The sequence below is a fragment of the Castanea sativa genome, chromosome 4, assembly GCF_040712315.1.
Source record: "Castanea sativa cultivar Marrone di Chiusa Pesio chromosome 4, ASM4071231v1".
In the NCBI taxonomy this organism is placed as follows: domain Eukaryota; kingdom Viridiplantae; phylum Streptophyta; class Magnoliopsida; order Fagales; family Fagaceae; genus Castanea; species Castanea sativa.
The window spans coordinates 3,695,493-3,712,293 of record NC_134016.1 but is presented as its reverse complement, the minus strand read 5'-3'; the positions used below and the strand labels follow the sequence as shown (position 1 = coordinate 3,712,293).

Below are 16,801 nucleotides of genomic sequence, written 5' to 3'. Positions count from 1 at the left end.
AAAAAAAATCAAATCCTACCTGAGGTCTAAATTTTGGTCCTCTTTTTTGAGAATCGGGTCAAATCCAAACTCAGTATTAAAAAAAATAAATAAATAAAATCTCACCCCAAGTCAATTTTTTTTTTGGTTGAGTAACACCCCAAGTCAAATTTTAGTAGCTGCTCTTTGTGTAAGGTCTGGTTGTAGTTTTTTTTTCCTACACTTGGAGTAGTTGTTTTCCTTGGCTAACTGCCTGTAATTAAGCCTGGGATTTATACTTTTCTTTTTTTTGGGTTTCTTTGTTTTTTCTCTTTTGGTTCATTTTTAATGAAAGTTTCTAATCGGTTCTCAAAAAAAAAAAAAATTGGTCATCGTCGCCAACGCACCATCCACTTGAATAATTTTCACCCCTAGGGGTGAAAATTTGGCAACGATGACCAATATTTAGGTTTTTTTTTTTAAAAAAGACTCCAACATGTTCACCCGAACTTTCTTTGATTTTTCGTAGTTTTAAAACAAACAGCAAATTCATATACTTTTGATCCGAAACCGATCAGTTTCTCATGTTCACATTCACGCTTCAATAATTTTCACCTCAATTATTACAAATTCTGATAACTTTTGTCTTTTTAAGTCAATTATTACAAATTCTGATCATTTCTGAACACTTCTGGTTAGGTACCTCACACTTCACATGCAATTGTCTTCCACCAATTTCAAAAGCTCTTTTGATAGTACAAAGTGCATGAGTCACTTTTTGCCTTATCTCCTCACATCTCCCAAGAAATTATATTGTGCTTGTTTGACCATTCTTGCTATTATTCAATCAACCCTTTATACTTTACCTTTTTCTTTTTTTTGAATCAACTATACACTTTACCTTCTTCTTTTGAGGCACTTCACATATACTTGTCTACATTGGTTCTTTCTTTCCTTTTTTTCTTGGGTGTATGTATTGAATTGCTTTTTTTTTTTTTTTTTTTAAGAAACGCTAACTTTAGCCAACAATTTTATAATAAACCAAAATATTATTTTGTTTTCTACATTTTGAGTTATAATTAATTTAGTCTATGTTCATTCCAATGCATAGATGATGCATAAGAAGAAATAAAAATGAGCAGCGTAGAAAAAGATAGATTAATAAAACCTTCAAGAATCCAACTTCAATGACAATCATAACATGTGCAGGGTCCTCAAGCTCTAACTGCCATCAATTTGCCACAAAAATTGAACCTAACAAAGAAGAATGAATTTAAGGTGGGCTATTAGAAGATAAAGTATGGTGCCCGACTTATTAAGTTCAATTATCTTCACAAACAAAGCCATCTTGTTCTATTTCATTTGAATCACAGTTTTTATAAATTCAAGAAATCTAGTAAGCACACAAAATAGAGAAATCTGAAGGTTACCTTTACTTAATACAGACACCTCAGAAGAGAAGAATATGAGATTGGAGGAAACTCACAAATTTTAATTAACTTCAACAAGATAGGAATCAAATTAACATCCTGGCATTTCCAGCTATTTAACCACTCTGGCAGCAAACAGTACGAAATATTCAGCTTTTCTTGTAATGTGAGCATTAGATGGTAGTAAATTCTAATAAATTTCCACCCACTTTGGCAGACCTTCCACTTAACTAACAACAGAGAGCATCTCTATTGGCATGGATTGCACTTCTTCCATAATTTGCTCCAGAAATCAGCCATCTTGTTCCCTAAAATTCAGCTCTTCATGAAACGAAGAGTTGCCCCACGAGTCCAGCAAAGCGTTAAGATCGTCCGAATATGATACCTTCACCTAGGAATATTATTAGGTGTCAAAGTTTTAATCAATTTGAATATTATTAGGTCTCTGCAAGAAGAATAGAGAATGCAAAGTACCACCAATGGATATATATATATATACACACACACACTACGCTTGCTGCTTTCACAAGGTTTAGCTAGAAAGATGTTGTCTTTAGCTTTCTTTTTCACTCACAAATTTTTTTAACCGTCGCAGATGTTATAAATCTTGATTTTAAAGATTAGATATCATGTATAGAATGCAATAGAAGCAAAGACACAGGAACAGGTTACCTATCAATAACGGTCAAAGCAGATGAATCAAATCTCCCCAAGTAGGATTCGAACCTACAACCAATCTGTTAACGGCGACCACTTTACCTGAACTTGTTTCTCACATAAACGCATTTCAGTTCTCTCCCCAGTTTCTTAAAACCACGAAATAACCTACAGGCACATAAATTTATATCTCGTTCGTTAAAAAAACATGTTTACTAGAAAAGAAGAGGAGATAAGGTTTAGATGGAATTACCCCATTAGTTCTGTATAATTGGAATACGGGCAATGTTGGGCCATTTTTTCTGTGATTGGGGATGCTGAAAACTTTAATCTCTTGATCATCGTCTATTTGGGAAAGTGAAAAGAGGAATAAAGAAATTAGGGTTGACTATGAATAATAATATATATAATTTGTTCATTCAAAGGAGAGTATATGAGAAGAGGATTTGAGGTATCAGAAAACTTACATTTCTATCTTTGGAATGTGGGCAATCTTCAACCACTCAGCCCCGCTCCCCTCTACACATCTTTCCTTTAACTTGGAGCAATTCCAAATATATAGTTCTTCTAATTTGATGAGGCGTGTTGTGGTTGTGGGCAGATACATCAGGTTATTGCACTGCCAAATACCGATTGCTTTAAGGGAAGAAAGGTTGCCCAACCACTCAGGTAAAGTTTCTATTCCATCAAAACCTTCGATAAGCAGAGTTTCAAGGGCAGTGAACTGTTGAATTTCGCCCGGGAGAGAGTTGAGTTTAGCCCACCCTTTCAATTCTAGATATTGGAGCGTCGTATGAGAGTGTTGGATGAAATTATTGAGACTGGGAAAAACATCCAGCTCCTCACAATACCCACCAATCTCCAATCTCTTCAAGCATTTAAATGACCCCTCTGGCAGACGCGTGATGTTGCGGCAATTTTGAATTACTAAACGGGTAAGAAAGCACAACTCTCCTAGATCTGGAATTGATTTGAGATTATGACACCCGTCGATCACTAATTGTGCAAGAGAATGGAATTCTTGTAGATCTGGAAGTGATTTCAGATCAGGACAAGCACGTATATACAATTCTGAGAGAGACGTACATAATTGTAGCTGAGTTAGAACTTCAAAACCACACTCGTATATATGCAAGCAGCGTAGACCTTGTATACGTGGAAAACACCTCAGCTTAGGACAATTATATATTTTCAGCTCCTCGGGGGAAATGAGGGGTTGCAAGGTGTCCCATATATAACTCAGTTCCCCACAAGTAGATATGCAGAGTGATTGGATAGAGGTACAGAAAAGTTGCCCTGGCGCAAAAGTATGTCCTGACACTCTATAAATATAGGCGGACTTGAGCGTGGTAAGATTGCTGCTAATCCTTTCCAAAGCCGTGTTGTTGACGTCTATAATATTTAATTTCTGTAGAAATGGAAAATGACATGGGGCACCCTTCAGTTGTCCACAATATTGAATGGTCAACTCCTCAAGGCAAGGAAACACTACACGTGCTGATGTCACCTCCAGTGCATCCTTCCACTCCACTAGTTTCTTCATACCCCGAAAAGTGAGCGTTCTTAATGCCGGAAACAATACATTACTGTGCATGCCGTAAAACTCAACACCAATACATGTCACATCATCCATTCCCTTTATTTTAAGAGCCTTAAGGCAAGGTAGATGGCCGAGGGTGGGAACTTGTTCACAATTTTCGCACTGTTCTAAATTTATCTGGATCAAATAGTCAAAATGCGACGACATCCATGAGGGGAATTTCTTTCCACTAAAACCATCAATTTTTAAGGATTTCAAATTTTGATGAGGACAGAGGCCTTCCAACACTTCTTCGTCATTACAATGGTTGACCTTTCTATCTGCATAAAGACTCCAGTAAAATCTTACCTGGTTCATTTTTGCCTTTGTTGCTAAATTTGCACTTCTAGCTTCTTCTTGATCTCTCACATTCTCTAGACGCCTAATGTCTAATTCTCCACTAAGTTGATTCAAGCATCCCAATTCCTTGATCTGCTCACCTGCATCTTGACCCACAATGAAAAATGACAATGTTCGTAGACATTTCAAATTCCCCATATCTTTTGGTGATTGGTTGATACCACAAAACTTAATATAAATATGCCTCAAGTTAACCAATTTTGTTAGATCTTGTGGAAGCTCTTTGAGATTATCGCAGTCTTCAAGTCTTAAAGTTTGCAAATTGTAGAGCTTGGTGATGGAGTTTAATGCTATGATTTCAGTCTCTGAGATGTGGAGACGCCTCAAGTGTAACAAGCAACCAATTGAGTCTGATAACTCTCTTATCTGATTCCCAAATAATTTTAGAACACGCAAGCATTTAAAATCTGATAATATGTTTCCAGACATAGCATTTTCTGAAACAAGTGTGCGCATTCTCTGAACATGGTCATTTGAAAGTGAAATTTTTGGTACTATTCCCCCATCATATTGGATTGATAAACGGCGTTCATGATTAATGTTATCCTGTACATGATTGATATTATCTTGTGAATCCTTCTTCAAAATCAAAGTATCAAATTTTGAAATTGAGAGGGCAAGATCATGTACCAAATCATGCATCTTACAGCTTTTAACATTATCATAATTATCCTTTTCCACATCTTGGAATAAGGAATTTGTTAACAAGATATTAAAATATCTGTTACCAATATCCTCCATCACCGAACTATTTTCCTGAGATGGTTGAAGGAACCCTTCAGCCATCCAAAGCTGGATCAATTCTTCCTTTTTAATCTTATAATCTTTAGGAAAAATTGAACAATATGCAAAGCATTGTTTAATAGATGGTAATGGAAGATGATAGAAGCTCATTTTTAATATTGATAGCATTTGGCTACCCTCTACAGAATTCCAAATTTCATTTTTTTGAATTTCTATCCATTTACTTTTCTCTTTTTCACAATACATCATCCCTCCAAAGACTTTTGCAACTAATGGAACCCCTCCACATTTTTTGGCAATATCCCTTCCAATAGCCTCTAAATCTGGAGTTAGTGAAACTCCTTCATTAAAAGATACTTTTTTCTTGATTATGGACCAACATTCATCATCTGAAAGTTTTTTCAAATTACACTTGAAAAGTGTTGTCCCCATGAATGCTGCCACCATTTCCACCTTTTCACTACGGGTGGTTACAATAATGTTGTTTCCAATATTTGAAGTAATTCCCAACAAACAACTTCTTAAAGATTCCCATTTAAGTGAATCTTCACTCCATACATCATCAAGGACTAGAAGATATCTTCCACTCTCCAACTGTTCTTTAATTTTTTTAAGCAGTGCCTCATTTTTTTCTGATTGACATGAGTTACCTGTAAGTGATTCTAGAATGCCTCTTAAAATATTTTTTTCATCAAAATCATCGGAGACACATACCCATATTTTCTTATTGAAATGACTCTCTACTAGCTCATGATTGTAGACCAGTTTTGCTAAAGTTGTTTTCCCCAAACCCGCCATTCCTACTATGGGAATCACTGAGAGTTTTTCACTAGTTGAATTTGTCACTAACTCCACTATTTCTGAAACATGGTCTTCCCTTCCTACAACTTCTGAATTATCAATAAAGCTGTTTGTCTCTCGGTTTAGCATAGTATCAAGATTAGCATTTATTGATTCGGCTCTAATAAGTCGAATTTCATTTATTGCTGGATCATAAATCTCTTTTAGTGAATCAGCAATAGTCTTAACTTTGTTGGCCATCTTGAAATTGAATGCAATGGGTTCTGAAAGTGAAGAGAAGCATACCTTTCTCTTCCTTTGGTTTGGGATCTCTACCTTTCGCCGAAGAAGCTCGTAAGCATGCTCATCTAGCACGTCATCAGCATCATAAGCAACATCTTTAAGCCTCTGCAGCCAAAGCCTCACGCTCTCTTCTTCCACTTGCCTTTTCTCTGCATCAGCCAGCAAAGCTTGAACCATCTCTACATTCTCGCGAAGCCGTGTCAGCTCATCGTTGAAGTCCCAAGCAAGGCCAATCTGGTCAGTAACCAGTGTTATCAGATTTCCTAGTATTCCTTTAGCAAATTCAGTAACGATAGCCTCAGCCATGTTTTCTTTCATTCTTTGGTACTCAGGTAAGTCACAAATATGCTGGAAGTATTTGGGAAGTAGAGAAGAATTGTGACGATAAAGAATAGCAGTGAGTATTTATATTTATCCAAAAAGATAAAAAGCAACTACTATTATTTTTAGTGGACAACTTTTTTCTTTCTTATTTTTTAGTAGGGAAAATTTATTTTTTTTTCACACGTCTATCAGGTCCGTGTCTTTTTTCTAAAAGAATCTTTATGGGATGGGATATGACCATGTGCTGGACCTTGTACATCATCCTTAAAGATTGGGTTAAATCTTGACATATACTCATACATTTTTAAAATTATGTATTAAAATTTTCTCAAACTCAAAAGAAATATATACAAAATTGATTTTTACAAAAATGTAAGGACTGCCTTTATAGATATTTTTATAAACTATTGTAATGGTAAATTATTATTAGTTCTCGTTTAGGTCAGTATTAACATTTTTTTTTTTTTTACTTATCAATAATTATTCACTATGTTTGTAGTTTGTAAAATAATTTGTAACTCTAGTACCTTTTTTTTTTAATTTTTAGTAGCTTATTTGCAGAGTGTGAAGGAAAAAATTAGATAAATTAATACCGAGAAAATATATCATACTAACTATTAAACCAATATCAACACTCCACCAAAATATATAAGGAAAAATATCAAATTGTACCAACCTGTAATGTATTTTGAGTGTTTCGGCTGATACAATAAAATTTTTTTAAGAAAAATGTTACAAATTTGATTTTTTTAAAATTAAAAAACATGTTATTTTAAATTAATAAATTGGTTAATGTATTTAGGCTTATAAATATGTGGATTTTAAACTTTTTGTTGATAAACATAAAAAATAAAAAATTCATACTTATATAGATAAATACAAACACACAGTCCTCCACCCGCGTGCACACAAGCATATTAATCCGTATCAAAATATTTTGTTCTCCTAGTGAAACCGGAATGGCCTCTTTTACGAAATTGACTCTCTTGACAAAAATACTTTTGGTTCATTTTCCACTTTGATCCCCATATCTTTTGAGCTCATATTCTGGTCCATAAAATTTGAAGATCGTTTTCAATTTAGTCTTTATAAGATGAAATTTAGTCTTTATCGTCATCTTATCGACAGAAATAGAATATGTAACACACTGAATGCACAGCTAGTATGTTAGATGCTAATAATAATAATAAATGTCACGTCCACATCATTATATAATTAAAAATAATAATTTATCAATTTTTACAAAATAAAAAAATAAATTAAAAAACAAAACACACATGAATTAAGATCTTGGTTCATCTTGAACATCCACACACAAAAACACAAACCCACAAAATTCAACAAGAACCTCCAGAACACAACAAAAACATAACCCCAAAAACACAACAAAAACATAAACCCAAAAACACAACAAGAACCTCCAAAAAACATAATAATACCACCTTAGCATTTAAATGAAAAAGTTCAAATAACAAAAATAAATGAAAATTCAAAATATCATCTTCTTTTTCTTCTCTCACTTTCTGAGCAACCAACTACTAATAAACACAAAGAAAATACGAATACACTACAACAAACATCAACAAAATCCACATCCTGCTCCCATTTTCTATAACGTTTTTGACAACCCACCCCCTCCCTCTTCTATTCTTTATGTTTGTCCCCACTGAAGTGAGTATACAATGTGTACAATAGTAAATACGTGATAATTATTACTGTTAAGATTTGAGATAAATATAGATATTTGATTACATTTAGGTAGACTCAAAAAGAATCTCTAAGCTGGTTTTTGATATATATAATTAATGGATGTTCTTAGGACATTTATTAATGAATTTTTTTTTTTATCCCAATTTGAGAGTTATGTCTTAGTTCATTGAGATTGTGTGTTTGTTAATCACCAAAATAACCAAGCATGGGATAAGACATAATTAAAAAAATGAACAACAAAATTGCATTGATGTTATTAACCGATGTGTGGGTGTGGGTTTATTCATTTTTTGGGCTAGGTCTTAATTTAGTTGTTTTTTAACCCTTAAATTCCTTCATTCTCTCTTTCCAATCAAGAACAATTTGCAAAAATATTTCTGCATTTGAGGCAATATACATTAATTTTGTGAAAATGCTCCAAAACTTCTTCTTTTTTCCCTTTCTCATCGTTTACTACACGAATGTAGAACAAAAATGGATAAACCAAAAGAACAAAGATGCAAATTAAAAGTAAAATGATATGTAATTTTGTAAAACCAAAATCCCAGCTAAGCCTAAATAGAAAAAAAAAATCCCACGATTGCAGCATTGATAGTGATTAGTAGGGCTGTCCACGGGTCGGTCTGGGTCGGGTTTGTGCCCAACCCGAAACCGACCCGCCGAAATCGGGTGGCAAAAAAATGCACCCGTTGCCGACCGCCGGAATGAACGGATCGGGCGGATCAGAGCATCAGATGACGGCGGACGGGTCGGTCGGGGTCGAAAATCCTGAAAACGGAGAAAACCAGTGTGAGAATGGTGAAAAACGGCGTGAAAACGGCGAAAATCCAGCATGAAAATGGTGAAAATCCGGCAAAAATCTTTGAGGTTTCTCCAGATCCGGCCTAATTTAGACCATTTTCGGCAAGATCTTGGCCAGATCCAGTGAAATCTTGCCAAGATCTTGACGAAAATGGTTTAGATCTCACCGGATCTACCAAATATCGCCAGTAATCTCACAAATAGGTCGGATCGGTTTTGATCGGATTCTGGAGAAGGAAAACCGACGTCCGACCCGCCAAACTCGGGTTTTGAAGGAACAAACCCGTTTCCGACCGCCGAAGAAGTCGGATCGGTCAGCGGCGGGTTGGGTTCGGTCGGCGGCGGCGGGTGAGTCGGGTTGGCCGGGTCTCTGGACAGCCCTAGTGATTAGGGCCTCTAATTTTAAGGATAAAAAGGATGATAGCATAAAGAGAACCAATACCGTCTTTGTAGAAAGTGTGATTTTTCTAGATAATGATGATTAACATTTTGAATAGTTTTAACTTTTAAGAGTGACAAACTACTATAGAAGAGTAATGAAAAAAAAAAAACAAAATTACACATCTTAAAAAATTTAATAAAAAATGAAGGATGAGGATGATTTGAAGTGATAATATTTTGCTTTGGAGGCTTACATAAATAATTTTGTGACATTTTCTTTAAACAAAACACTTGCAAAATAATTATCTTTGGCTATTTAATTTTATCATTACGAGGAATATAAAAAAATAAAAGGAAATAAATAAAATAAAATCTCAAAGCTTACCGATAAATTAAGTGTGATTTATAGATAATACATTGTAAAAAATTTATTTTAAAAAAATTGATGTTTACCTTGAAATACTACCAGCAAGGCAGCAACTACTAGTATTAATTATACTATTATTTATCCAAAAAGATAAAAAGCAACAATTTTTTTTTCTTTCTTTCTTTCAATGGGGAACATCTTTTTCACACGTTTATCAAGTCCCTGTCTTTTTTCTTTAAGGAGCCTTATGGGATGGGACATTACCATGTGCTGGAGCTTGTCGTCATTAAGATTTGGTTAGATCTTATAAAGACTTGGAGTCACTCGCTTTACTCATTTCTTTGAAATCATAATTTGAAAATTCACGTATAAATAAATACATGATACATACATACATATATATATATATATATATATATACTGACTTTATCAAAAAGCATCTTAGAGAATTTTTATTTTAATGTCAAAATTTTTTATTTACCCCCAATTTGAGGTTTATGCCTTAGTTCAATGAGACTTATGTGTTTGTTAATAACCAAAATAGCCAAACATAAGATGAGACATAATTTAAAAAATAGACAACAAAATAGCATAGAAGTTATTATCCAATGCGTGGGTGTAGATTTATTCATTTTTTGGACTGTCTAATCCCATTATGGAGTCTAAACTATTTGGATTAAGGCATAATTTCAAATTGTGATGAATGGAATTTTGCAGCTAAAAAAAGCTCCTAAACACATACAGTGCACACAATTAGCTTAGTCTCTATTACTACTACTATAGGGGGGAAAAACAAGGCAATTCATTTATTTTAAGACAAATCACATTAAATTATTAATAAATAAATCCAAGAGAAATGCATAATAAGTGATCTTTTTTTTTAAAATTTTTTTTTTGCATTTGTACATTCAAATTCTAAAACTAATCACAATTATTAAAAATTGAAAAGAAAAGTTACATCTCACTTGGTCTAAACCATTGTTCTCCATTCTTCATCAATGAATTTTCAATCCAAAAAAGGGCCCTTCCTTCTCAAAAGTGAAAAATGCTGACCATAACACACCACTTCTTCTATATGTTCCTTGAGACACCAGGCAAGGCTGATTTAATCAGTAACAAGCAAGATTGTCAAAATCGGGATCCTACGTAGAATCGTGGAAGGTAGGTAGGATCATGAATTGTAAGATCGGATCGTGGATCATAAGATCCTACATATTTTCAGATTTTAAGCAAAAAACCTATTGATAGTGACACTATATGTTATATAATCACTTAAAATATGAATCCATCCATTAAAAAAAATTGCATCATAAAATGTAATTTGAACACACTGCATTGTTCATATGTCATTCTAACGAAATAAAATATATTTAACTTTTGACATAATGTATCTGAAAAGTTCAGTATATGTTTAATTAGCAACTAAGTACCAAAATATTATCTACACATATGTAAAATGTTTTCAAAATTCTAAGTTCCAAATCCAAAATAAGTTAGGCTAGTTAGCATATAAAAACTAGCAAACTACAAATTTACAATATGTAATCCAAAAGAGAATTCTCAATCTAAGGTAAACTAGCTAATTACAAATATGAAATAAGAATAGATTTTTTTTTTATCTTTATTTTAAAAAAAATGATATTGATATTGTGTTTATCCTTATAAGAATTTAAGCATAGATTGAATTTTCATTATTTTTGAAAATTTTTCTTTGATTTCTTTATAATTTATATATTGTGCTAGTTTTAATGAATTTTTTCTCAAGCTTTCAGAGGATGAACTTTAGATAAGATGTTCAACTTTTATATGCCAAGCATTGATTATAAGTCTCATACATGGAACAAATAGAGATAAGAAATTAACAAATGGAAAACTTTTGTGTTCCTACAACAAATGTTTTGGAGAGAAAATTGTTAGCCCCCTCATCCCATTGGGACCCTTCTATTTATACAAAGGAAAAATGGTCCAATATTCTTAAGTGTGACTTAGTTACATGGAATTTTTGTGCAAATGTGTCTAGATTTCTTTTAAAAATTTAGTTATAATTTTAAAGACTAATTTGGTGATTTTTATATGATTTCATATGTTTATAAATAATCTAAATGTTATTTCAGTTTGTGCAAATTATACAACATAGAATCGGTAATTTAGCAACATAGGCATAGAAGAAGGCATGTAGTGATTTAGGAAGAGTAGGCATTTAGTTATAAGGGAAAAGGAGTAGGCATAAACATAAGAAAACCTTAGGATGAAGGAATAAAGAAAACAAAGAGTTTTTGATGATTAACATCCCTCTATCTTATCCATTAGTCTTATTTATTACTAATTAAAATCTGTTGAGATAGTAAATAATTGATATGGCATCTAATAAGTGTAATAAATTAAAAATGATGTATTTTATTTCAAAAAAAAATTCAATTATCTTTTCAAATAGAGTGCCACTTGGCAAAATTTTGTGCTCTCCCACATGAGGTCTCTGCTTTTATATATATATACTCATTCCTTGAACTGAATAATTATAATGGTTATGTGTGTGCAATTTATAACTGTTGTTTCACTACATATTTATAGTCTTCTCAAGGTAAGATTAATTTTTCATCCTAAAAAAAGGTAAGATTAAGTTTTTTAAAAATCATGAAACAAAAAATAAATGCAAAAGAGTAACAGGACTGTGAAAATCAAATAATTTGTGTTGTGTTCACATATTTAATACTATGAAATAAAAGTATGTCCAACTCTCTCACTGTCTTCCACTCATTGATAGTGAAACATTAAAACATGGTGTGGGGTATGTATGTACGTGTCTTATAGATAATTTCAAACCATGGTAGAATATGGCTTTACATTGCGTACCAAATATTCTCTCTACTTATATACCCAAAACAAAAACTATCCAATCAAATTACCCAAACCTAAATCATATTTAATCTCCTAATTTAAAAAGAAAAAAAAATACATGTATAGATTTAAGGTCTCGATGGTGGTGGGAGGCGAATATGACGGAGGCGACGTCCCCTCAGATTTCTCTTTCTCTCTCTTTCAAATGTTTTGTCAGTCTTAGGTCTTTTATAGTGAAACAATGTGTTTTGATTTTATAGTGAAACAATGCGTTTTATTTAACAATCCACAACATTTTTATATCTCTCTATCTCTCTCCAAGGCCTTATTTGGTAAGTTATTACTATTAGTTCTTAACTATTATTTTTTTACTTTTTTAAAAAATATTAAAACGGTGGGGATGCTAAAAGACATGAGAAAGAGAGAAATGTATGATGTAAGCTTAGGCAATTAATGAGGGACTAATGAGATAACAGTAAAATAAATTAATGTAAACTTTTGGGTAATAGTAAAAAATACTTAATGAAAGAGGTAAAAAAAAAATGCTAAATGCAAAATTAGAGCGTTACTTGGCAAGACCTCACGCACTCCCACATGAGATCTCTACTTTTATATATATATTCATGATTATTCCTTTATAATTTCTAATCACTAATCATAATGAGTCTCAAAAAACTTTGTGATAGGACTTTATCATACGTACAAAATAAGTATAGATTTTTTTTTATCTTTATTTTTTTAAAAAAAAAGGATATTGCTATTGTGTTCATCCTTATAAGAATCTAAGCATAGATTAAATTTTTATTATTTTTGACAATTTTTCTTTGATTCCTTTATAATTTATATATTATGTTAGTTTAAATGAATTTTTTCTCAAGCTTTCAGAGGATGGACTTTAGATAAGATATTCAACTTTTATATGTCAAGCATTGACTATAAGTCTTGTACATGGAACAAATAGAGATAAGAAATTAAGAATATGGTCCATTTTGGTCGGCCTTAGCTTGATTTGTCTAGACATCAATTTTCTCTCTTGCCAAAAGTCCAACTTATTTTAGGTGGAAGTTTATTTTATTATTACTTGTATACAAAATTTCAGAAACATTAAATTGGAATAGGTCCCTTACTTACCTAACCAATTAGAATTGAATGAAATTTCTTCCCATTCACACTAAACGTTGTGTACACTCTAAATTTTTTCTGCATCTCATAATGATACGTTGTTGATAGGTATCATCCAAGTCCAACATGATTGAGAGTTGTAATTGAGACTAAGGCCCAGAAGCTTTACTATTCAATACTTTGCGAGAAAAAATTAAACACTCATTTGATGTAATAGGAGACTATGAAATTTGACATTGTATACACTGGAATTTGTTCTTGATGTTGTGAAATTGTTGTAGGTACTAAAAACTCTAGTTTGATTAGTTGGCAATTCATGTTCTTTAATCGTGAAAAGTCTACAATGGAAAACTTTTGTGTTCCTACAACAAATGTTTTGGAGAGATAATTGTTAGCCCCCTCATCCCATTGGGACCCTTCTATTTATACAAAGGAAAAATGGTCCAATATTCCTAAGTGTGACTTAGTTACTTGGAATTTTTTTGCAAATGTGCCTAAATTTCTTTTAAAAATTTAGTTATAATTTTAAACTCTAATTTGGTGATTTTTATATGATTTCATGTGTTTTTAAATAATCTAAATGCTATTTCAGTTTGTGCAAATTATAGAACATAGAATCGGTAATTTAGCAACATAGGCATAGGAGAAGGCATGTAGTGGTTTAGGAAGAGTAGGCATTCAGTTATAAGGGAAGATGAGTAGGCATAAACATAAGAAAACCTTAGGATGGAGGAATAAGGAAAACAAAGAGTTTTTGATGATTAACACCCATCTATCTTATCCATTAGTCTTATTTATTACTAATTAAAATCTGTTGAGTTATTAAATAACTGATGTGGCATCTAATAAGTGTAATAAATTAAAAATGATGTATTTTATTTCAAAAAAAAAAATTATCTTTTCAAAGAGAGTGCCACTTGGTAAAACTTCGTGCTCTCCCACATGAGGCCTCTGCTTTTATATATATATTGATTCTGATCACTTTTGTCTTTTTAAGTCAATTATTTCAAATTCTAATCACTTCTGGTTAGGTACTTCACATTTCACATGCAATTGTCTTCCACCGATTTCAAAGTCTCTTTCAATAATACAAAGTGCATGAGTCACTTTCTGCCTTATCTCTTCACATCTTCCAAGAAATTATATTGTGCTCGTTTGGTGGGACTCCTCTGAGTGCCACTCCTTGGGCAACAATAATTGACCTTTCGACCATATTATATAATATTAATTAAACGATTAGTTTATCTTTAGGTAACGTTTGGATCCACGTTTCTGCGTCCACGTTTGCGCGTTTTCTCCCTTTTTTTTTTTTTTTTCTTAAGCGCTTATGAATAGTAATCGGTACTGTTCATACATGTGATTACACTGTGCGGGAGACAAATTTACTGTTATGCACTGTTCATGGGATCCACAAGCACTTTATTCAGAAAAAATATTGAAAATGGGTCTCACGATACTATTCACACATTTAAAAATTATTTTGCTATAGTATTTTCAGTTTTTAACAATAAGTTTTATCCAGACAGACTCTTAATGTCTAAGGAAAAAAAAAACTTAGAGGTTGAAGTTGATTATACATGGCAAAATTTGACATGAACTGCGAATTTGATATGACTAATTCGTTTATAAATAGGTTAAGGGTTGATGTTAAATGATTTAGATCATATTCGGGTTGACATGGCTAACTCGTTTAATAAACGGGTTGTGTTTGTGTTCAATATGCGAACCTGTCTGACTCATTTAGCTTATAAAGTTATTAGTTATTTTGATATTATTGCTTAATTTATGATTATTTTTTATATGTTTATTACTATATTTATAATTATAATTGTATTTTAATTTTAGATATATGAGAATTGAAAAAAATTATATAGGATAGGTATGAACTATTAATCAAATAGATTATATATATATATATATATATATATATATATATATATATATACAAGATAGAATTTATACTCTTAACCTAATCTAAGTGTATATGTGTGTGAAGCTCCCTCCTAGAGATTTGAACTCCGGTCCTTACCCCCCACACCCCACAAGCATTTATACTTATGAAGTGACCACCGCACCAAGGGTTCACGCAGCGCGGTGGTTCAAATAGATTATTAAATGAGTCATATGTATTGACCTTTATATGACTTGTTAATTAAACGACTTAAATATGTCAGGTTAAGTCTACTTGTTTAATAAACATGTCGTGTTTGGGTTAAGGATTCCTAACAAGTTTACAAAATAGGTCGGGTTCGGGTTAACCCATATAATCGAATACTCATGGTTCGACACAACACGACACTAACCCGACCCACAAACTGGAATTGCCACCCCTAATGTTGATCTTGACTAAACTCCTGTTTCATTGTATAACTCATTGTCAAAAAGTAGTTTGATTAAGGTAGATTCAATCCAATCTTGACCCTAATCAATTTTGGTAAAACCCAAACTCAATCATGTAGGGAGGAAAAAAAAAAATCAAATCTTACCCGAGATTTAAATTTTGGTCCTCTTTTTCAAGAATCGTGTCAAACCCAAACTCAATCACGTTAAAAAAATAAAAAAGAAAATCTTACCCCAAGTCAAATTTTGTTCATGTCGCCAACTCACCATCCACTTGAATAATTTTCACCCCTGTATGATTATTGTAACTTTTGATCATTCTTGTTATTATTCTATCAACCCTTTATACCTTACCTTTTTCTTTTATCTTTTTTTGAATCAACTTTATACTTTTACCTTCTTCTTTTGAGGCACTTCACATATACTTGTCTACATCGGTTCTTTCTTTCTTTTTTTTTGGTGTACGTATTAAATTTTTTAAGTAATGCTAACTTCCGTGAACAATTTTATAATAAGCGAAAATACTATTTTGGTTTCTATATTTTGGAGTTACAGTTAATTTAGTCATTATATTTTTGTAATAATTAATTTGGTCTCTGTTATTTTCAACTTGTATTAATTTGGTCCATATTATTAACTCACATTTTCAACTTGTAATTAATTTGGTCCCTATCATTAATTCACTAATAGAAAATGCCTACGTGACAAATGGTGTGAGTAACTAGCATACCTGAGGCTGACGTGGCATTAGAATAGTAATAAAAGAAAATGCCCTGTCAGCATTTGAATAAACAAAAATTAAATTAACTATTTTAATGAAATAAAAAAAGAAAAAAATTAAAAACCAAAAACATGAACCCAGATGATTTTGAACGTGAACCTAGATTTGGAAATACACATCTCCGTAAACTAAACCCAGATCTTAATTAACCACAAAAAAATAAAAACCAAACTCAAAATATCTCTATTCGTTCCCTCGCAACTTTCGCTTCATTCCACGGAGCCCAAAACCATAGCCACAAAGCCAAAATCCCAAACTCACAATATCCCCGCTCACTTTCTCAATGCTACAGCAAAACTCTTCATCAACTTCAATTCATTACCGAA

At 32.4% G+C, this 16,801-nt stretch overlaps 2 protein-coding genes across 4 annotated transcripts; both read right to left on the bottom strand.

The window, feature by feature from the left end:
• Positions 1-1,429: 1,429 nt before the first annotated feature.
• LOC142631753 (putative disease resistance protein RGA1) lies at positions 1,430-5,804 on the bottom strand. Of its 3 annotated transcripts, XM_075806055.1 has the most exons (5): positions 2,513-5,804; positions 2,299-2,390; positions 2,061-2,213; positions 1,608-1,779; positions 1,430-1,487 (listed from the first exon to the last, which is right to left on the bottom strand). In XM_075806055.1, exons 1-2 carry the CDS (start codon positions 5,767-5,769, stop codon positions 2,384-2,386), a joined length of 3,264 nt encoding a protein of 1,087 aa, XP_075662170.1. In that variant the 5' UTR covers positions 5,770-5,804; the 3' UTR covers positions 1,430-1,487; positions 1,608-1,779; positions 2,061-2,213; positions 2,299-2,383. The 3 variants fall into 3 exon arrangements, with proteins under 3 accessions (XP_075662170.1, XP_075662169.1, XP_075662171.1); XM_075806054.1 differs by having other exon boundaries at positions 1,430-1,779; XM_075806056.1 differs by having other exon boundaries at positions 1,430-1,779; positions 2,148-2,213.
• Positions 1,430-6,191, bottom strand: LOC142631754 (putative disease resistance protein RGA3). The gene is made up of 2 exons (XM_075806057.1): positions 5,815-6,191; positions 1,430-1,773 (listed from the first exon to the last, which is right to left on the bottom strand). The coding sequence occupies exons 1-2, from the start codon at positions 6,127-6,129 to the stop codon at positions 1,681-1,683; spliced, it is 408 nt and encodes a 135-aa protein (XP_075662172.1). The 5' UTR covers positions 6,130-6,191; the 3' UTR covers positions 1,430-1,680.
• Positions 6,192-16,801: the final 10,610 nt, after the last annotated feature.

What these genes read in the sequence shown, in the direction of transcription:
- LOC142631754 (XM_075806057.1), bottom strand. Translation starts at nt 6,129, where the DNA reads ATGAAAGAAAACATGGCTGAGGCTATCGTTACTGAATTTGCTAAAGGA. An exon ending in CAAACCAAAGGAAGAGAAAG is followed by an intron (nt 1,774 to 5,814) that starts GTATGCTTCTCT and finishes TCCTAGGTGAAG; the next exon opens with GTATCATATTCGGACGATCT.
- LOC142631753 (XM_075806054.1), bottom strand. Translation starts at nt 5,769, where the DNA reads ATGGCCAACAAAGTTAAGACTATTGCTGATTCACTAAAAGAGATTTAT.